The sequence below is a fragment of the Engystomops pustulosus genome, chromosome 7 (genome assembly GCF_040894005.1).
Source record: "Engystomops pustulosus chromosome 7, aEngPut4.maternal, whole genome shotgun sequence".
Taxonomy (NCBI): Eukaryota; Metazoa; Chordata; class Amphibia; order Anura; family Leptodactylidae; genus Engystomops; species Engystomops pustulosus.
In genome coordinates, this window is record NC_092417.1 from 134,373,865 (window position 1) to 134,396,760 (window position 22,896).

At 41.9% G+C, this 22,896-nt stretch overlaps 2 protein-coding genes across 5 annotated transcripts in view; one reads left to right on the forward strand and one right to left on the reverse strand.

Moving 5' to 3' along the window:
* PC (pyruvate carboxylase) overlaps window positions 1-22,896 on the reverse strand; it is a 325,659-nt gene that overhangs the window by 141,688 nt on the left and 161,075 nt on the right. The window lies entirely within an intron of this gene.
* On the forward strand, window positions 4,324-7,252 carry LOC140070864 (uncharacterized). The gene is made up of 3 exons (XM_072117874.1): window positions 4,324-4,799; window positions 4,869-4,953; window positions 5,043-7,252. The coding sequence occupies exons 2-3, from the start codon at window positions 4,900-4,902 to the stop codon at window positions 6,354-6,356; spliced, it is 1,368 nt and encodes a 455-aa protein (XP_071973975.1). The 5' UTR covers window positions 4,324-4,799; window positions 4,869-4,899; the 3' UTR covers window positions 6,357-7,252.

Below are 22,896 nucleotides of genomic sequence, written 5' to 3' on the forward strand. Positions count from 1 at the left end.
TGAACCTAAACGCTCTTCAGGCAAGCTGTAGAATGGCACCCACTCTGGCCCATCCAGTAGTAATATATCAGGTTATTCATTTATTTTTTTTTACTAAGTGGGTTCTTCATGCAGGGTCTCACAACAATGCTAAAATAAGGTATAGAGAGACAATAGTTTTAAAAACTACTTGCTTTATAGCAGATAATTGTGCCCATGATGCTGCCCATGCAGCAGGTGGTGCCGCCTTAGGTAAGAGGCTCAACTTGCTTGGCTGGTGCACCTCTTGAAACTGCCCTTAGTGCTGTTTTCCCATCATTGTGCAATAATAGGGGTTGTACAAAGTTTGCAACAACAAGCAGAATTGTGAGTGACTGCTGTGAGCGCCGTCAATCACAAGACCCCCATCAATTTTGAGAATGGGGGTCCCATACTCAAACTGAGGGAGCGGCAGGTCAAGCAAGTGCCCTGCAGCTCCTTTTAATAATAGAGTGTTGGAAGTAACAGATCTGAGCTCCCTTATGAATAAAAACATTTTCAAACCAGCCAAACGCCTCGTGACCGCACACTATATATCCATTGCTGAGCTAATGCTGGTTAAGCTGGTCACCAGAGCTGATCTTGAAATAGTAAGCATGGCATGTCATTCAATGTGAAATAACACAATGGAAGCAAATACCTTGTGATAGTAATGCTCATATCCTGAAAGAGTAAATATGAAACCTGCTACTTGCAAAGTTAATCTCAAGCTGTATATCATGCCGAAACAGAAAAACAACCCAATTGTGCCAGAGCTGTATTGAAATCCTCTACAATGAATAAATCTCAAGCACTCAGTGATGCAAGCGAGCGGGATGACAAGCAATGAAATGTCAGCACCTGAAATGTGGGATTGTTCGGGGGAGTAATTTGACTTTGTCAGTGATTTAATTATGTAAAACAGTTTAATATTTAGTTATGTTTAAATCAACTACCAAATCATCTCTACCTAAATGTCAAAGATCGGAAGCAATGCTAATCTTCCCGATGTATCCTTAGAATGTATGGCAAAAACACCACGTGAACCCAAAGAGACAAATCTACCTTCTACAACTGATGGATAAATGATCCAACCACATACTAGAGTAATCTATGTCCAGGTGGTAAACGGTGATCCAGTTATAATGGGTACACAATGTGGTACTACTTCATATTTACACATCAAAGTAATTTCAAGTAGGGTCAATGCAACTTTTAAAAGGGAATGCATAACTAATTTTGATACATTTACAGTTAAATTCTGTTTAACTTTACTCAATGTCTTTATAACCATTAGGATAGTTAAAGCAGAACGGTAAAGTTACTGACAAAAAATAGTTTTAGCACAGCTGGAGAGAGCCTTTGACAACAATTCCAACATTGCCAGCATCATGCCATTGTCTTCTTCCTATCCTGAGATATAGGGCTAATAGAATATGATGCTATCTGTAATATCCTCTCAGCTTTTTCTGAAGTGGGCGGGACTTCCTGGTTGTGACATCAGATAAGGGCACTGATGCCAATAGCTCTCAGGGCATTCACATGAATGTGCACAAGCAGCTCAGCCAATCAGGAGACTGAGTCAGTGTTGCTGCTTGTACAGAGATCTAGTCCAAGAGCACGGTAGGGGAGACACATAGCACTGGAGCTCTGCATCTACTACTATATTAAGGAAGTATTCACACGTGGCATTAACACATGCATTTTAAAATGCAGTGCATCAGAACAGCTAAGAAAAGGATATTTGCCTGATTACATAGCTGTTGTATATTCTCTCCGTGTTTGCGTGGGTTTCCTCTGGGTCCTTTGGTTTCCTCCCACACTCCAAAACATACTTGTAGGTTGATTAGATTGTGAGCCCCATGGGGACAGGGACTAATTTGAAATGCTTTGTGCAGCGCTATATAAAGAATTTTTTAACACTGTGTTTACAAAATGCATGTCTTAACACAATGGCAACACATAACAATTACAGTTAGACATGGGGTAATTGAATAACCATGATGAAGGGTTAGCTTGTTCATATAAAAATGTAATTTAGGGAGTTCTATACAGTTCTAATAAAAGTTAGATTTTATAGGATTTAACATTGCACCCATTCAAGAAATTCTACATCAATTGTCTCACTGTAGATTCTTTTCCTGTATTGTATTGTCTGTCAACGATTATAGAGGGCTGCCACTGTTCCTGAGCAATAGAACACCATTTAGTATATACTGTATAGCAGCCTCATGGCTAAGGGCAGTAATAGACTCTGGCCCACTCACTGGGGTCTAAGGGGAGCATTCTAGGCATATTCTGTACAGAAACGTCAAGGAAGGCGATACACAAAACCTGCAGCGTAGAAAAATATAAGCAACACGCCAAAGTATTCATACAGAATAATTGCTATAAACATCTGGTTAAGTGTATTCCATTATCGCATGAAATGTAATTCTGATATACATATGTATTTAATATGGAAATTAGAAAAATCATCTAAAAATACAAGAGTGTATCTATTAGAAGCCTTGACATCTGCAGTAAATTAATCATAAGTAATAAATAATCACATTTGTGCCTGCTGCGCAAGAGGAGTGTAATGAAAGTATTTATAATGTAAAAAGTGTCAGCTTTATGCGGAGGGGATGTTAAAAAAAGGGTTGTCTGGCCCTTTATACCTTGTTGATATTTATGATCTGCAGAATAAATCACCAGTATCGGACTGGTAGGGGTCTGGGAATCTGCTCCGATCCATGTGCATAAAATCCTGGAGCAGTATAAGAGGACAGAAAACCCTTTAATATTTGCACACTTTCCATGGTTTGAGAATGAATTAGGAAAATTATGCCTAGAATAAGAGAAAATGACACCATAAGTCTGGGTGATGGCAGAAGTTTGACCTTGGATTATGGGCACTGCGTCCCCTTCAGTATGGCCTGCCCCCATACGCTGGCGGTACGTGTGACTGCACCCTCAATGCCAACAAAGCAGAGATTCGGACCTCTGCCGATGACTGCACATAAGTCAGTTTGTTCTGACAACCTCGCCCTGCCCGTTTGTGGATTTACTGACTCAGAACGTAGAACGGAAGACACAAAGGCCCAGATATATCATTGTGTCCGTGCCAGTTTTTTTGCCTAAGTTTGCACTAAAAAGAATGTCTTGAAGGTGCACAGGTATTGTTTGTGCCATAATTGTCTCGCAGCTGCACTTTGTCCGAGATTTTAGAAGACTGTGTACCTATAGGGGCATATTGGTGTGTGTTCATAGTTGGAGTCACACTTATTATTGCAGCTCAACACAGATGTCACACCCTAAATAATTCAAGTACACCAAAAGAAAAAGATGCACACATAGAAGCACCGTTTGCTCCAGATAATTAAATACCATGCGCCACTATTGAATTTTCCGGCACAAGGCAGTTTGGACCAAACTTATCAAAAGTGGTGCAAAGAGTCAGAAAATAACTTTGCTCTTTTAATAAGACACAAAGCTGCAGTACCACACACAGCCACTACTTAAAAGTGCGGTACTGTGTCTGATAAACGTATTAACCTCTTAAGGATCAAGCCACTTTAGTGCTTTCGGACCAAGACGATTTTTTAAATTAGAACCATCAAATGCTTTAACATATCTAGGTAATTTTGAGATTGTAATTCAAATAAATGGAAACATTTGGCTGATATCCTCTGCGTTTAATTATGAAAAAAAAAAAATTGGAAATTGAAAAAAAAAAAACAAAAAACCAAAATTTTCAAAGTTCTAAATTTTTTGCTTTTCGGGCAGAGTCACAGCACCCAAACAACTTAATAAAGCAGATATTCGGGAAATGTTAGTTATGTTGGAATGGTTTTTTATGTATTCTCATTTTTCTAGGATGTTATGGGGCTTAGAATTGTGGGTGCAATTTTTTAAACTTTTATGAAAATCAACAAAACCTATATGTATAGGCACCTGCTAAGTTTTCAAGTGACTTTAAGAGGGTAAAACCTCATAAATTAACCTAATATAGAAACTAAACCCTTCAATGTATGGGAAAACAACTAAGAAGTTTGTTAACCCTTAGGTGTTTTACAGGGGTTCAAACAAAAAGGAGATCGAATTTACAATTTTATATTTCCATGGCGTCCCCCATGACGGCCCCAACTGGAGGATGGCCCTTGACCTCTGTAGGGACAGGAAGCAGAGAGGTTAAAAGCCCCTCCCCTACACCCACACTCCAGTGGCTTCCTGTCCCTACACAGGGCAGGGAGTAGAGAGAAGTTTCTCTCCTCGCTTCCCACTAGTTGGGACAGTGAGGGGGGACACCATAGCGCGGGACCTATCCCTTACCCAGCACAGCTCCGGGCCTCGATCGGGTTGCGGCCCTTTCCTCTGCCTGTGTGGATCTGTGTGTTATCTTCCGGCTCTGCCCGCAGCTCCTGGAGTTTACGACACCCGGAACATGTGATTCTGGCGCTCCCGCGCACTTCCGGTCGACCCCGGCGTCAACTTCCGGTGGAGTGACGAAACCGGAAGTGACGTCAAAGCCGCGCGACCCGGAAACAGGATCGCGGGGCGGTAAGTTTAAATTGCTCTAGCGTGGTAATCACGTTGATCTGAGGTCTAATCTTCATTCCGGAGCACACCTCTAACCTGCGGCTTACGAGTTAAAGGTTCCCTTTGGCGTTTTTTCAGGTCAGGTCTTTGGCTTCAAACACCCTGATATGTATAACTGTATATTATGCTGGCACATACTATATTTTATTGCACTGTATTCTGATATTGGCCACGTTTACCTTATAGACCCTGGTGGATCTCTCCTGGCTTACCGTTACCAGGTAACATCCTACCCTTTAACCATTACAGTGCTGATTTACAAGCCTTCAATTGTTATTATTACATTCTAGGCTGGCTGGTTATTGTAGTTCCTCTAGGAGCATGGAACCCTGCAATTTAGAGGCCTCAGGTCTGGACCTCATATCCCCACCTCCTGTGAGTAGGGGTTAAAGGGATAGGGTGGTGGGTCACCCGCACGTCCCGTTTATAGCAGTTCCTTATCCGGGCTCTCCTTTCCTTGATAGGATCCCAAGGAAAAGGAAAAAGGCCGTGCTAAGGAGCAATCCTCCTCTGAGAGGAAGAAAACTCCTCATAAAAAATGCAACATGTGCTTTGAAAAATTACCTAGTGCATATAAGAAACCTGTGTGCAAAAAATGCCTGGATAATTTGATTCGTGAAGAAAAGACCTCATTCATGGATGAGATGCGTAGCTTTATCCAGGAGGAAGTCAGATCCTCTGTGTCATCATCCTTGGCTGCCTTTGCCCCCCAGGAACCACCTCAAAAGCGCCAGAAAATAGTGGATTCATCTTCTGACCCCGCTTCAGACTCTGATGGTGCTACGGTCAGGGATTCTTTGGAACCTGATACGTTCCCTTCCACCTCTGCAAACAGGATGGAATCGAGATATCTGCTGGCTTCCGAAGACCTGGAACCCCTCTTAAAGGCAGTGCGAGATACCCTGAAGATAGAAGAGGTAGAGGAGACGCAGTCCATTCGGGATGAACTCTTTGGTCTGCTCAAAGCCAAAAAACGGCGCGTGTTCCCGGTCAATAATACTCTCAGGGATCTGATTCTAGAAGAATGGAGGGATCCGGAAAATAAAATTTCTCTTTCAAAAGAATTCAGAAATCGTCTTTCTTTTGATGAAGAAGAAGCCAAGCTGTGGAACTCGGCTCCTAAGATGGACATCCAGGTCACTAAAATGACCAAGAAGACCGATTTGCCTTTTGAGGATGCTACCCAATTGAAAGATCCGCTGGATAGAAAGGCAGACAGCCTATTAAAAAAGAGCTGGGAATGTTCCATGCTGAACCTTAAATCCAACATTGCTACAACGTCCGTAGCCCGCACACTATTCCACTGGGTAATGGAGTTGGAAAAGCATGTAAGGGATGGAACCCCAAGGGAGCTGTTACTTAATACCTTCCCGACCCTGAAAGCAGCCACAGCTTTCATTGCTGACGCCTCGGCAGAAGGAGTGAGGATTAGTGCTAAAGAAGGGGCTCTTTCCAACTCCGTAAGAAGATCTCTCTGGTTGCGCCAGTGGAGCGGAGACTTCAGGTCGAAGTCTAAATTGTGCGGCATCCCGTTCGAGGGCGAGTATGTGTTTGGGCCCGAATTGGACACCATCCTGGAGAGGGCGGCGGATAAGAAAAAAGGCTTCCCAGAATCCAGGACCAGTCTGAAGAAACCTTCCTTTCGTGACCCCAAAGAGAGGAGACCATCCTTTAGGGGCAAGGGTAAACAAGGAAGGTGGAGCTACCCTAAAGGTGGAAGAGGCAGGGGGTTTCTGCTCAACCCCAGTAACTCCGCTACGAGTTTCAGGAAACAATGACGCCAAAGTGGGAGGAAGACTGTTGAATTTTCATCAGCAATGGAGCCGGATAACATCAAACCCCTGGATTCTGTCCATCCTCCAGGACGGCTACAAGATAGAATTGACCGCTCTTCCTCCCACAAGTTTCGTCCTTACCAGACAACCCTCTCGGGACCTGTCGCTCCAACTCTGGACAGAAGTGCAGAAGTTGTTAGATCTGGATGTGATTATCCCTGTACCCCAGGAACATCAGAGAAGAGGACATTACTCTCCACTATTCCTCATAAAGAAACCGAACGGGAGGTCCAGAATGATCTGCAACCTGAAAGGGCTAAACAGGTTCGTCCTATACAGAAAATTCAAGATGGAGACCGTCTCTTCTGCTTCAGCGCTAATCCATCGTCAGGCGTTCATGTGTACAATAGACCTGAAGGACGCCTACTACCACGTCCCAATATACCCCAACTCGCAGAAGTTTCTCAGGTTCGCAGTCCTGTCACCAGAAGGCGAGGAAGCTCACTTTCAATACAAAGCCCTTCCCTTCGGGATATCTTCTGCACCGAGAACCTTTTCAAAGATTATGGTCGAGGTGGTAGCGTTTCTGAGAAAAGAAGGAATATCCATCATTCCGTACCTGGACGACCTTCTGGTAGTAAGTGCCTCAAGTCAGGAGCTGATTCTTCACAGGGATATCACCATGAAGACTCTTCAGCGGCTAGGCTGGATCATCAATACAGAAAAATCCAACCTAGAACCAAGCACGAACGTGGTATTCCTGGGAGTTCTAATAGACTCCACACGACAGATGTCTTTTCTCCCTCCAGCAAAGAGAGAAAATTTAATTCTCCAGCTAAACGCGTTCAAGAAAAAGAAGAGCTGCTCCATAAGAGAAGCAATGAGGATCCTTGGGCTCATGACTGCATGCATCCACTGCGTGCAATGGAGCCAAAGTCATACAAGGACACTACAGAACTGGGTGCTGTCCTCTTGGGACAAAGATACTTGTCACCTAAATCAAAAGGTGGAGATTCCCCTCTCAGTCTTACGGTCCATAGACTGGTGGACAGATCCAGCAAACCTGGGAAAAGGAGTACCCTGGCATCCTTGGCCAGTGACAACTATACAGACGGACGCAAGTCAGTCAGGTTGGGGAGCGATTGTCGCAGGTCATCCTGTCCAAGGCCTGTGGCCGGATTCAGTGAAAACCCGTTCCTCGAATCATCGGGAGTTAAGAGCTGTTCTGGAAACCCTGAGGTCCAGCACACAAATGCTGAGAGGAAAGCATGTCAGAATTTTTTCGGACAACGTCACTACGGTAGCCTACCTACGTCACCAAGGGGGAACCAAAAATCCGAGTCTCCTGGCACTTTCAAACAAAATCTTCACCTGGGCAGAAGACAACCTTCAATCCCTCTCCTCCATCCACCTCAAGGGGGAAGAAAATCAGGCAGCAGACTTCCTCAGTCGGAGGAAGATAGATCAAAACGAGTGGTGTCTTCACGAAGAGGTCTTCCTTCACATAACAAGGAGGTGGGGACATCCGTCAGTAGACCTGTTTGCCTCCAGCAAGAACGCGAAGCTCCCGCGTTTCTTTTCCCTGGAACCTACAGTTCCCTTCAACCAAAGAGACGCGTTCAGCCAGTCCTGGGGGGGGCTGTTACTGTATGCCTTTCCTCCGATACCTCTTATGTCCCGGGTCATACAAAAGATCAGGGAAGACCAGGCGGAGGTTATACTCATAGCGCCTTGGTGGCCAAAAAGGAACTGGTTTCCTTGGCTAAAAAAGATGGCAATGGCGGATCCATTCCTGTTACCACCCCGTCCAGACCTCCTGTTCCAGGGTCCAGTCCTTCATCCCAATCCGCAGGCTCTCCAGCTCGCTGCATGGATCCTGAAAGGAAGATACTGACAGCCCAGGGGCTATCGGACAAAGTGATCTCCACGATGAAGGCTAGTCGTAAGGTGGTCACCCACAGAATTTACTCCAGAATATGGAAGAAATTCGTGTCTTTTTGTGGCTCAGTCCCTCCTAACCAGTTGTCTCCCAACATCTCGCAGATACTGGATTTCCTGCAAGCTGGGTTTGATAAAGGGCTGAAGACGAGTACACTCAAGGTCCAGGTATCAGCCCTTAGTGCCTTCTTTGATACTTCCTTGGCGGAGCACAAGTGGATCCAGAGGTTCGTAAAAGCTACCTCCAGATTGAGACCTCACTTAAAACAAAATATCCCAAACTGGGATTTGTCTCTGGTGTTGAATCACCTGACAGGTCCTCCGTTTGAGCCCTTAGAGACTACGGACCTTAGAAGCCTAACCCTCAAGCTGACCTTCCTTATAGCCATAACCTCAGCTAGACGGTTAGGAGAAATCCAGGCTCTCTCCCTTAGAGAACCTTACCTTAGAGTTCTGGAAGATAGAGTGATTCTAACTCTAGATAAGGCCTTTACTCCCAAAGTGTCTTCCAGTTTTCATCGCAATCAGGAAATTGTGTTACCTTCTTTTTGCCAGAACCCTAAGAACAGTAAGGAGTCAGCATGGCATACTCTGGACGTGAGGAGATGTCTTCTCCACTATCTGGACATCTCTAAGCCTTGGAGGAAGGACGACAACATCCTTCTGCAGTATACAGGGAAGAATAAGGGGAAGAAAGCTTCCAAAGCATCTATTGCCCGTTGGATCCGGACTACCATTAAAGAGGCATATGATGCAGAAAATATGGACATTCCTGGGACTGTCAGGGCCCACTCAACCAGGGGGGTGGCAGCCTCATGGGCTGAAAAACGTGGGGCCTCTCTAGTCGATATCTGTAAAGCAGCTACCTGGTCTAGCCAGTTAACATTCGCTAGACACTACAGATTAGATATCCAAAGCGCCAGGGACCAGGCTTTCGGTAGGAAAGTCTTGCAGGCAGTTGTCCCACCCTAAGGTACTGGTAATCTGGTACATCTCCAGTTGGGGCCGTCATGGGGGACGCCATGGAAAAGGAGAATTATTCTCACCGTTAATTCGGTTTCCATTAGTCCACCATGACGGCCCATATATTTTTCCCGTCCCCTTTTATTTTTAAGACAGAGTAGTCTTAGTCTTTATTATTTAACCTGTTGTATCTGTGTGTGACTATAACATACAATAAATGGGTTGCATCCACAGCCGGTGTAGTTATTTGGTAGCCACTGGAGTGTGGGTGTAGGGGAGGGGCTTTTAACCTCTCTGCTTCCTGTCCCTACAGAGGTCAAGGGCCATCCCCCAGTTGGGGCCGTCATGGTGGACTAATGGAAACCGAATTAATGGTGAGAATAATTCTCCTTTTTATGGGGAGTATGAAGCGGGCTAACGGGCTGACCCCTCATCATACTCACCGGGTGTTTGCTTCACAATGATCGCGGGTGATAACACTTTGATCGCCGGCAGCTATGCTAGCATTAACTAGCCAGCGGCGCGTGACATTATCAGGGAATGAAAAATAATATGTGAAAACAAAAAAGGGCCTGGTCCTTAAGGGGTTAATATAGCTTTTTATGGTTGACTTGTTTTGCAGAATAGGTTTCTTTGTCATTGACTAATTATCATGGACTAATTTGGTGAGAAATTTGTTTGTTTTTGCATCGCCATGTTCTAAGAGGCATAACATTTTATATATTTTTTTTGTAAATGGAGTTGTTTTAGGGCTTGTTTTTTGCAGGACAAGCTATACTTTTTATTGTCAACATGTTGGGGTAAATGTTACTTTTTGATCACTTTTTAAATGTTTTTCTTAAGAGGCTGCATGTGAAAATAACTTTTTTAAACACGCAAAAATTAAGCCCAGATTTCACACGCAGTCTAGCTCCCGCAACAAACCGCATTCCCCGATGTACATGCATGTTGTATTGCACCAAGGGGTTGAATGAGGTATTCCCATGAAGATTCTTAAATATAGTCTGGATAACAAAATATTCTCCAACACTCTCCAAGTCAATGATAACAAAAATACACCATTTCACAAATATATTCCAACCTGTCTATCAATCCTGGGGTACACAATTTATTCCCAATTCAGCATATAAAGGTTACTGTTTGAATTATAAAAAGTTATACAAGTTTCCAATATACTTTGTATCAATTCTTTACAGTTTTCTAGATCTCTGCTTGCTGTCCTTCTATAGGAAGCTTCATTGTTTATTTCCAGTGGACAGAAATCTGACCATGGTCACACAGCTCTATATAACACACAGCTCTGATAACTCTCGATGATACTAATGAGCTGTTCACCTGTGTAACCACAGTCAGATTTTTGTCCACTAGAAGCACCCATACACATAGAAGCTTTCTATAGCAGTACAGCAAGCAGAGATACAGAAAACTGGCAGGAATTAATACAGACAGTATATTGGAAAATTGTATAATTCTTCATCATACATGAGAATACCCCTTTATGGGTATGTGGCTGTTGATACAGGATGATTTAGTACAGTGCCCTTACATTGATCAAGAGAAAAAAAACACAATATTTTTTTCCTTTTCCTCTTGATCAATGCTGTAAAACAGACTATTTTTCCTCCAATTTTATGTGACTTAAAGTATTTTATTATTTCAGGTTTATTGCATTTATTTCACAGCTACGGGCTTTACTTAATACTGCTCCTAGATTTCATATTTCCAGGTTCTAGTTCTTAGACAAAGCCTTAACAAATTGGGATGGATTCAGATGAACAAACCTGGCTCCCCATTCCAGTAAAACTGCTTGGCACATCTCAGGCTTGCTCTGTGCAGTCTCGGCTACTCACATGGAAAATTGCCTGCTGCTGTTTTCATTAACTTCAATTGAGATGCTAATTGTGTTTAACCTACTTGCATGATAAGCGGCCATTTCTGATCCTACAACTATAGGCAGATCAACATGATACCCAAACGAGGAAATTCCTGGGAAATTCAAGCCAGCTTGGGAAGATGTACTACAAATACTTGAAGCTCCTAATAGGATTCGTATCCCTATCCATTCCTAGGATTCTGTTTAAAAAACAATCTCTGGATAAATATGGAGAAAACGATCAAGCTACAAAGATACAAGTTACAAAATGTCTATAGGAAATGTGGTAATATATTCAAAATCTCAATATCTATTATAACAGACTAGCGCTCAGAGGTCCACTAACATTTTCCATAAGGGTAACAATACTCCTCTCACCATTTTTGAGGAGTATTTTTTAGCCGAGTAAGAGTATGGACTTTTCAGTAATACAAATATATAACTCCTAGTTGTATACAGGAATTTGTATACAAAGTGTTAATATAAAAAAAAAAAACTGAATGCTTTGAACTATACAATGTATTAACCAATTTGAATAGATGATGTAATGTGGAAGAGGTTAAAATTTAACAATACTCAACAGAAGGGGTAAGCCGGATGGTCAGACATGTTGCATTTCTATATGACTAGTCTATTTTTTATTCTTTTATTTTTTATAAGCTGCTGCCAGGTGAGTTTAGCAAGAACTTCTGAATTCTCCTTGAGATAGGTGATATTTCAGATCAGAGGGGGCATCATCCAACCCAGGCTGAAGCTCCCACTTCAGATGCCTGGAATGTCGCATTCATTTGTCTCGTGGCCTGTGTGCATCTCTTTCCACATTAAGTGGATACCAAATGCAGTAGGCTATACTATGTATTGCAGTGTAGCAGGCTATACTATGTATTGCAGTGTAGCAGGCTATACTATGTATTGCAGTGTAGCAGGCTATACTATGTATTGCAGTGTAGCAGGCTATACTATGTATTGCAGTGTAGCAGGCTATACTATTTATTGCAGTGTAGCAGGCTATACTATTTATTGCAGTGTAGCAGGCTATACTATGTATTGCAGTGTAGCAGGCTATACTATGTATTGCAGTGTAGCAGGCTATACTATGTATTACAGTGTAGCAGGCTATACTATGTATTGCAGTGTAGTAGGCTATACTATGTATTGCAGTGTAGTAGGCTATACTATGTATTACAGTGTAGTAGGCTATACTATGTATTGCAGTGTAGCAGGCTATACTATGTATTACAGTGTAGCAGGCTATACTATGTATTGCAGTGTAGTAGGCTATACTATGTATTGCAGTGTAGTAGGCTATACTATGTATTGCAGTGTAGTAGGCTATACTATGTATTACAGTGTAGTAGGCTATACTATGTATTACAGTGTAGTAGGCTATACTATGTATTGCAGTGTAGCAGGCTATACTATGTATTACAGTGTAGCAGGCTATACTATGTATTACAGTGTAGCAGGCTATACTATGTATTACAGTGTAGCAGGCTATACTATGTATTACAGTGTAGTAGGCTATACTATGTATTGCAGTGTAGCAGGCTATACTATGTATTACAGTGTAGCAGGCTATACTATGTATTACAGTGTAGTAGGCTATACTATGTATTGCAGTGTAGTAGGCGACACCACAGTGTTGATCAGACTCTTCATTTAACTACTCTTTGATAACACCTTAAACTTTAGAGGTCAGAAGGGGCTTACAAAAAGGAAAAAACACCATGTAAGAGCCATGTGTATGCCATGGTGGCATCTATCCATTGTTATGAATAGATTTCTCCTCATTTTCTAATGATCAACAGTGATCCATTCATTACTATTGTATAGAAAAGCCAAGCTAGCCTCCTGTTTGTCCTTACTTCACGTTAGATGCGAACATAAAAATAGTTTTTCGGCCACTAACCTGATTATGCTACATATATAGCACTGAGAAAACAAACAGGAAATGATCCTTAGAAGAAATCAGATTACAGAAAATAAGGTCACGCCGTTCAGTTGAACCATCCTATATAGCCATACCACATGAAAGTCAATTTAGTCCTGTTAAATTACCAGAGATGAGTGCAAGCGAAATATACCGCCAGATAAAGCTCCCCGATTGCGAGGATCTGATTTGTGGAGCATTAATATATATGAGAGGCAAAGCACATTGTCATAAAGCTGTTAGCAAAAGAAATATGATTTATGAGCCTGCAAAATTCTTATTAACAGGGCACATCCACAGCGATGGGTTAAATATATTTTTTATTCTACCGTTCCATAACAGCAATGGTCTAGCAGGGAAATCTTCTAGTGACAGGAATATTGATTTATAGTGGTGTGTTTCACATGACGGGGATTTGTAGTTAGTTTGCGTTCAAGGTTTCAGGTAGCTGGAATATTTACTTTAGGAATTAAATCAGCAAAAACGCCTCAGCATGAGCTGGATAACTATACACGCGATGGGCGAGATTTATCACAAGTGTCCAGGGTAAAACCAATGGGAACCAATCAGAGCTCAGCTGTAATTGTATTAACAGCTGTTGAAAAGTAAAAGGCCGAGTTCTGCTTTCAGACACGTCTGATAAATCTCCCCCATTGTGGATGATGGCCTTCTATGACTTTGTAATTTAAAAGGGAACTTGTCACCAGGTACCTCATTTTCGATAAAAACAGGTTAAAGAATGTAAGCATTTGCATTACAATACAATTGTGTGCTATAACTTACCTTGCACCCTGACAGAATCCTCTGTAGTACCAGGGGTTGGGCTTTGGTTTGGATGCAATTCAAAAAACAACACGTGACTCGTCTGTGCTGCAGACTGTTCAGCTCTTGGCCCCCCATCTTTGTGCTCCTGTATAGCTCCTCCCTCTCTACCGATGTCAACTCGCCAAGGAAAAAGCTGTACAAGAGCACAAATGTGGATAGCCAAGAGCTGAACAGTCTGCAGCACAGACAAGTCACATGTTTTTTGAAATGCATCCAAACCAAAGCCCAACCACTGGTGCAGGATAAGTTATAACACACTATAGTATGATGCAAATGCGTAGAGAAGGCAGAAAAGCATATATGCAAGGCAGCTGTAATGGGCTTTTGCAGTCTGCCTTTAGTGAAAAGGAGGTCCCTGGTGACAGGTTCCCTTTAAAGGGTATAATGTTGAAGATCTATCCTATAGAGTAAAACAGCCTGTACAAGCGTCATGATATGTCTGCCAGTAACGAGTGAATGGAGACAGAGCCTTAAATGTTTATGATCTCCTTTTATGACAGTCTTTGATTTCATTTAAAAACCTATATATTCTCTGTGTGTAATCTCATGATATTTACAAATAAAAAGCAACCTCTGGAGTGCATGACTGAGAACCATGATCACCCTAAACAGGTTTCTTTTTATGCTTGATTTCAGCCTATTTATGAAGTCAGGAGATACACAGCCCAGCCGGAGAAGTCATCAATCACTTGCGGTCCATAGGGACGATCCTATAGCTCTGAACCTATACATTCTCCATTACTGTGTCAACTGCTTTATACTAGTCACACTGCTGGCAAGAAAATGGACTCACTAGAAGAAGACTTTACATACCTCCACGTTGTCTATTTTTAGAGGACATCCAGGGTGATTGAGATGTTAAACTGGTTCTTTATGAGGCTAGAAAACTAACTGCTTCCAAATGGTTAAGCTATGCTCCGCCATCTTTGACAGAACTTCAGGATAAAGAGTATCACAGCTGGAACGGGGAGTTTATATGACGAAGGTTGAGAAAGTGTGAGATTATGGCCTGGAATACGAATGCTGGGACAGGACAAAGATTGTGGGGATTCTGTCAAAGGGTTGTACCAGGCGGCATGAAGAGATCTGGGAGGTGCAATGGTCAGACATTTCTGTAATTGATATAATATTTTGTCATTATTGCTATTCCAGTATCTATCGAACAGGTGGAGGAAAAAGGAGATTTGGGGGTTTGGGATGGTGTTTGAGTCTCTGGGGAAACTAAACAAAAAAGTTGTAAAACACAACATTTACAATACGAACAAATTAGACCACGTGTGTATGAAAAGATGACTTTATATCATGGATGCCAATGCAGTTGTATGTCCACATATGGTTAGGATCTGGACTGCTGGACCTGGATCAGGAGGCATTTAAGAGATTTACTGTTTTTAAAAGACATTCTTTTTATTTATATAGCACACACAGATTACGCAGCGCTGCACAAAGCATGTCAAATCGGTCCCTGTCCCCAATGGGGCTCACAATCTAAACAACCTAACAGTATGTTTTGGAGTGTGGGAGGAAACCGGAGTACCCGGAGGAAACCCACGCAAACACAGAAAGAACATACAAACTCTTTGCAGACCTACCACCAGGAAGAAAGATTGTAAACCAAGCACACTGACATACTGGAGTGTGCCCCCTCCGGCAGGATCTGCTATTCTTTAAGTCCCTTATCCCCTGGTTTTTACAAAAAAGGCTTTTTTTAAAATAATTAAATTGAGCTCCAGGGTCCCCAAGCTACAAGGTGTTAGAGTCTGGAGCCCCACAGGCTAATTCGCAGAACGTTTAAAGCCATTTTACTTAAAAACAACGGCATAAGAAGTTTAAAGAAGAGCAGGACATGCCAGAGGGTACACACACTAGTATATCAGTGTGCTTGGTGTACAATCCTTCATCCTGGTGGTAGATGTCCTTTCACTGCCTTACTTACACTGGACATCCCAAACAACATCATCATTCATGCCCATATGGTTTGGGTTCTGTGACAGTCTTACATGCCCCCTTTTTCACTGGTGGAGGAACATCTGACCAACAAGCTGAGCTGCATAATTTAACAAAAAGGACAAGTAGTATTAATGCATTTTCTATACCAATGTTTTACTGGAAATACGAGCCAACACATCATTGCTTTCATACCAAAGAATACGTTAAAAGGGGTTGTCCCACGAAACAAACTCACCCCCCATTCACAAGAAGTAAGTCACATGTAGCAGGGGATTTAACTGGTGGCACCCCCAGTGATTCAGCAAACCAATTGCCATGAACAGGGCACACTATTTACTCCTAGGTTTCTGTGCAAGATTCCTGTACTGCAGATTTAGAGAGGTAAATGAATTTGCATTCCCCAGTTACACCCAAGCGAGGTCCCCTGTGGAGGATAACATATAATCGTCCCAATTGTCCACTGTTAAATTTCACCTGATGCAATCTTTTTGATCAAGTATGGAGTAACATGTATGGGCTCCTTAGCGGCTTGGAGCGCAAGGAAGTATTTCCCCATAAGGACTACATAGAGGAAATTAAATTATTGATAGAATGACTGACTTCTAAATACTAGTAGGAGAATCTCATACAGAATAAAGCAATTACTGAACAGAAAAACTGTTCATCCTTCACCAACTCAGCAGTATCTAGATTAGAGATACAACTATACACCTGAAAATGGCTCATCTCTCCAGACAAAGCCACTGCTGAGGTATAACACACACTCCCAGGTGTGATATTAGCACAGGTAAAAGGCTCATTCAGCATCTCCTATCTGGATTAGCTAGTTTCTGCTTTATAACAGCTTTATACTGAACAAAAGCTGCCTTTATACACAAGGAAAGAACCATGATATATATATATATTATTTAATGTAATCGTTCCTCTGTTCTCCAGCATCCCTCCTCCCTTTATCCTTGCTACTCTCGAAACCACCCCTCCCCACATCATCCTCTCATGCTTAGGGCACATTCACATGGCCGTCTGCGGGGACATCTGGGCCGCTATTGCCGTCTATGGGGACGTACATGCGGCCGCAAATTTGTGGCCGCATGTACGTCCCCATAGACGGCAAAAGCAGCGCGGCACAGATGCGGTGGCACACATGTGTGGCACCAATTCGGCCCGCACACCGCAAAAAGATAAAGCATGCTATATCTTTTGGCGTGTGTGCGGCTGTGCGCCGCTATTCTCTATGGAGGGAGGAGGGGCTGCCTCCTCCTCCTCTCCAGCACACAGCGGTATGCCCGCTGTGTGAATGTACCCTTACCCAGTAGATAAAAGGAGGAGAGGTGCTGGAGAGGAGTGCGGCACTTTTCCACAGCCCCTCCATGTGATTGACTAGTGTAAATATCCAACCAAAATCCTGATACAGGATAGGGGAGGGGCTGTGGAGCAGCACAGTGCAGAGAGCAGAAAGCTCTTCAGGCTGAGAGACCCACCCAGAGGATAAACAAGAGCTGCAGAGCTACTGCTGTCAGAATCACTGAAATGTGTTGACAATTTAGCTTTTATTCATTAAAACCAGCTAACAGATTTTTATTTTCAGATTTTTTTTTATTTTGGGAGTCTGTGGAGGTGTAAGTTAGCATCATCATCATCATCATCCTCATCTATTGCTAGTATTGGATGCTTTAATAGTCTTGTCTTCTATTGCTATCCATTCTGTAATGCCTGCGAGGTGACCGCTACAAAGAAAACCCCACAGAATTAGCAAATAAACTACAACAACACATTTTCTTACCTCCGCGGACCCTCACAGTGTCAAAGCGCCACAGTCTCTCCAGCCCTGCCCACCAGTCACCATACCCCAGCACTATCATGCACTGAGATATGAGGACAGGTGGACGTGGATGGCCACCTCAGCCAGAGGCTGTTCTCAGTGCAGCTTTGGTGCCCCTGTAAACAAGGAGAGACGGCAGCACAGGACACCAGGAGGGACTGCGGAGGTAAGTAAATGTTTATTTTTAAAGCAGCCCAGTCCTGAACACATTTTATTTTTAGCTCTCGGGCAAACCTCTATTTGTGGGCACTAAAGGAGTCCATATTGGATGGTAGTGGATGGCAGATTGTGGAATCTGGAGTCCAGGGCAGAGAAATGATTAAGTTTTATAAACAAGTTTAATAATAAAGAGGTTTAATAAATGTAAAGTTATGCATTTGGGCCAAGGAAACAAAAGTATGGTTTTGTAAACAGTCAAGTACTTGGTAAAATTAAAAAAAAAAAAAAAAAAAAAAAGTCTTTTTTGGTAACAGTGGATTGTAAACTTCACTTTAGTGACCAGAGCCAGGCAGCTGCTAATTAGTTGAATACAATTATGGGATGCATCAGGAGAGCAATAGATTCTTATGAAAAGGACACAGGGGAGAATTGATCATTGATTGATAAAAGCCACGCCCACATCCTGCCTGATACATCAAAAGGTCTAAGCCGTTGGGCAACCTCTCCGCAAAACTTTGCCAGGCCCGAGCTGCCATGGTTCTGTGTAAAAATCACTTTTAGAATGTTCACAGGCGCGGAGGTAGGAACACACCATGCTGGCCCACTCCGCCAGTGGTCACACCACGCAAAATCACAATTTCTTGCAGTGCAGGGTGCATCATTTCAGTGCTTCTTAGGAAGAAAACTGCTGTAGAAAAACTGATAAATGTCCCCTATAGTTATGCACTTTGTCAGACCACACATGGGGGGAAATTTATCAGAGAAGGTTTTAATTGCCCATGGCAACCAATCAGAGCTATGGAGCTCTCGGCTGCTGGATGCTGTGATACTGTGGATTATTTGTACATTGTACTGTGGATACTTTGGACATGTTCAAGAAGGACCTGGATGCCCTTCATGAAAGTAAAAATATTTATTCTCAGAAAGGGATGTTCATTTACCAACTGACATATTTGTAGCTTTTTTTTTCCTACCAAGGGCATTAGCTTTGTGGGGTTCCCTTCCTTTTGATTGATTTCTCCTTGTCTAACTTTGTCCACTATGATATTGTCCATTAGGAAGATAATGCCTCAAGAAAGCTGAATAACAGAAGTAACATGCGTAGAATTCCAATATGCCATAAAATTTAACAAATAATATAGTCCTTCATGTCCTGTATTACATGATAGCGGAAAGATAACAGCTTCTGGTTCAGCACATGCTGGAAGATTTGGAGGTGCAGTTCAGGAAGAGTAATAAACTAATGAGGGGTTGGTGTAATGAGGCAGAACGCACTCCAGATCCACAGGGAGCCCCTGCGGAGCAGTGCAGCAGTCATTTCTAGGAGACTAGTTAGCTTGATAAGAGCACTCATCTCAAACAGAAGCCTTCACACTGACAAAGATGTGGGATTTCAATTTTTTGAAAAACTGGAGTCATGTCAAGCATGGCTCCCGCTACAGGAAAGCTTTTAATAATAGTTTTCCATAAAAGGGACTTCAACTCGCACAAATAAGAACGTGGAATGTCTACATAATAAACTATTAAAAATATGAAACGTTATATACTAAGCATCTGGAGACAACCTTAGTGGTCACAGAGTTAGAATATTGAAGAATAAACAGTAATGTGTTAGATGCATCAAGAAAAACTGCCAACAAACCACCCGTAGTAATAAGACTGCATAGAGGAAGCTACTGTGATTTCATGTGATGACATACATCTATAGCATCTACCCCATGTATGTAACAGAACCTTAGATGACATGACCCACGTCACATGACATGAAGTGCTAAATACTTAGAAGAGGCATGAGACGTCGGGAGGAGTAGGTGGGAGGGGCTGGGAATATAACAAAGTTTATTTGCCAAAAGAAGGTTGTCAGTTATTGAACTCATCCCAACATTTGACATAATAGTACTGCATGGCGTACTATGCAGTACTATTAACGGAGCTGGCGCCAGAAGCGGAGGGTCTCAACTGTATATTTAGATGACACCCGCCTGTAACAATTGACGCGGCATGTAAGGGGCATTTCACAGGAATCGGACCCCCTGCGGCACTTACCGGGGAGGTGCGCTGCTCCAATCGCAGCCCCGGGGTCTGCCAGGAAGAGGCTGCGCGATCCTCTTCCAGAGCCGGGTCCTGCCTTCTATCAGCACCCGACTGTAACACACTGAGCATGTGCAGTAGCTCAGTGTGTTACATGACACAGTTTAATACATCCGTATTACACTGTTAGCTGAAGAAGAGCTTGAACAAGTGATCAGAGGATCGCTTGTTCCAGCCAAACTGTAAAAGTAAAAGTTAAACTCTTAAAACACTTTTTAATAAAAAAGAATTAAGGTTTAAAGTCCCCCAAACACAAACATTCCCTATACACATCTAATAAAGTTAAAAAAAAAACACGTACTTTGTATCGCCACGTCCGTAACAAATCAGTAAAATAATTCAGAAACATCATTGGAACCGCTCGGTGAACGCCGTAAAAAACAAAACCCGAAAAACTTGACAAAATTCACAAGAACGTTCCAAAAAGTGATCAAAAAAAGTTATGTGCGACAAAACAGACCACGGAAAAGGACAACTGAATACGTAAAAAAATAAGCCCTAAACTAGCTTTGTCAACGAAAAAATATTAATGTTATATCTCTGATAAGATGTTGATATAAAGAAAATCTCATTTGTTTTTGTACGAGTGTTTTTCCAGTAAAATTGTAAAAATATATTTTAAAAAAACTATATACATGAGGTATCACCGTAATCGTAGTGATCTATAGAATAAAAATGTAGTATTTTTAGTGTACGCCCCCCCAAAAAAAATACAAAAAAGACAAATATTGACAATTTTCTTTTCCTCCATACATTCAAGAGTTAATAAAGATCTCATCAAAAAGCTAATGACCCACTAAAATGAAGCATTTTTAAAGTGCATCTCATGTCGCAAAAAATAAGCCCTTATATGTCCAAATTGCCAAAAAAATAAAGATTGTATAGCCATTATAAATGCATAATCTGCTCTGAATGGCGCAGCTTCCCTTCGATGCCCTGGCGTGTGCCCATACAGCAGGTTACCACCACATATGGGGTATTGTTATATGCGGGAGGGATTTGGTATTTTATCCACTGAGAATTTGTACGTTAAAAACACATTCATTTAGCCAGAAAAATTTTACTTTCAAAATTGCATCCAATTTTTTTTTAACCCCTGTAAAACAATTAAAGGGTTAAACTTCATAAAAGTTGTTTTACATACGTTGAGGGGTATAGTTTCTATAATGGGGTAATTTATGGGGTTTTACTTTTATTTAGGCCTCTCAAAGTGACTTGAAACCTGATCAGGGACCCAAAACATCCTACAAAAATGAGAGTATGCATAAAAAACCATGTCCACATAAAGTAGAGATTCGGTGAATGTTAGTTATTACCTTTTTTTGCGGTTATGACTTTGTGTTGAAAAAGTAGAACATTTCGAATTTTGAAAATTGAGTATTTTTCAAAATTTTCACCAAATATCAGATTTTCTCATAAATGCAAAACATACCACCAAAATGTTTCAACTAACATGAAGTACAATGTGTCACAAGAAAACTTTGGAACACTTTAACCTATCCAAGTGATTTTGAAAGTTATAACCACCTATAGTGACACAGGGCAGATTTGAAAAAATGGGCCGTGTCAGGAAAGTGAAAAGTGGCTTCGACGTTAAGGGGGTTAATATAGTTCTATGGGAACCAGTCACTAGCTGTATTTGTAAAAAATATGGTGACAGGTTCCCTTAAAGTACATAATTTGGAATATCTGCAAAAAAAAAAAAAAAAAAATGTATTAAAATAAAAAAAGTTATTTTGTAAACAGCACTCGTGTTAAAAACAAAAAAAGAGCAAAATGATAAAACAATGAAAGGGGAAAATAGAGGGCAATTATTACATCCTCAGACAGCTCCACAGAACTTACCATGTGTCTTTTTTAAAACACTGAACTCATCATTAATTGGCCAATTTATATCATATGGGCATCAATAATCACGGGTGATTCTCATTAGTGGACTACCACAGGCAAGTCAAAAAGTGTTTCCATAGTAATTCATTGAAAAGAGGGCCAATATTGGTGTCAAAGCAGGGCTGCATTCACATGTGGCTTTTTTGATGCATTTTGACTGCATCAGGTACTGCAATGTGAGGAGCTGTGCCAGAATCTTATGCATTTTCCCTTTACTCACATGAATGCACAGAACAGAACACACTTTGCGCAGCTTCCCCCCCCCCCCCCCCCCTTTTCAGTTTCTGATGCAGTCAATTCGCACCAAAAACGCCATGTGTGAATGCAGCCCTGCTTTGACACCGATATTGGCCCCCTTTTCAATGAATTACTATGGAAACACATTTTGACTTGCCTGTGGTAGTCCACTAATGAGAATCACCCGTGATTATTGATGCCCATATGACATAAATTAGCCAATTAATGAAGACTTCGGTGTTTAAAAAAAGCCACATGGTAGGTTCTATGGAGCTGTCTAAGGACATTGAAATGGCTTCCAAAAGATGACCTTTACCAAAGACCTTGATGTCCCAATTTGAAGAGTAGTGTTATTTGGTGTGAATGCTGGCAAAGACACCATGTCAACCATACAAAAAACCTGTAGACCAGCGGTTCTCAACCTGTGGGTCGGGACCCCAGTGGGGGTCGAATGACCAAAACCGGGGGTCGCCTAAAGCTATCGGAGCCGCAATTTTATTGTGTTTTTACTGCGAATTGCATGGTTTGGGGTCACCACAACATGAGGAAGAGTATTGCGGGGTCACAGCATTAGAAAGAACCACTGCTGTAGACCAAGCTGGAACTGTCTGGGTTCATGGTTTCAACAAATACCATATGCCCAAGATTAAAGCAAGCATAGCTTTATGAGCAAAGGCCATGGAAGAAACTATAAAATAAAAGAGTGACTGATCTATGCCAAAGCGTAGCTTGACAAACCACAATCACTCTGTACAATTTTTTGTGGACAGATAAATCAGAAAAATAAATCTTTTTGGCAATGCAAAGCTACCAGTTTGTTTATAGCCAACGCAATGAAGCTTATAAAAGGAAAAGTACACCCTAC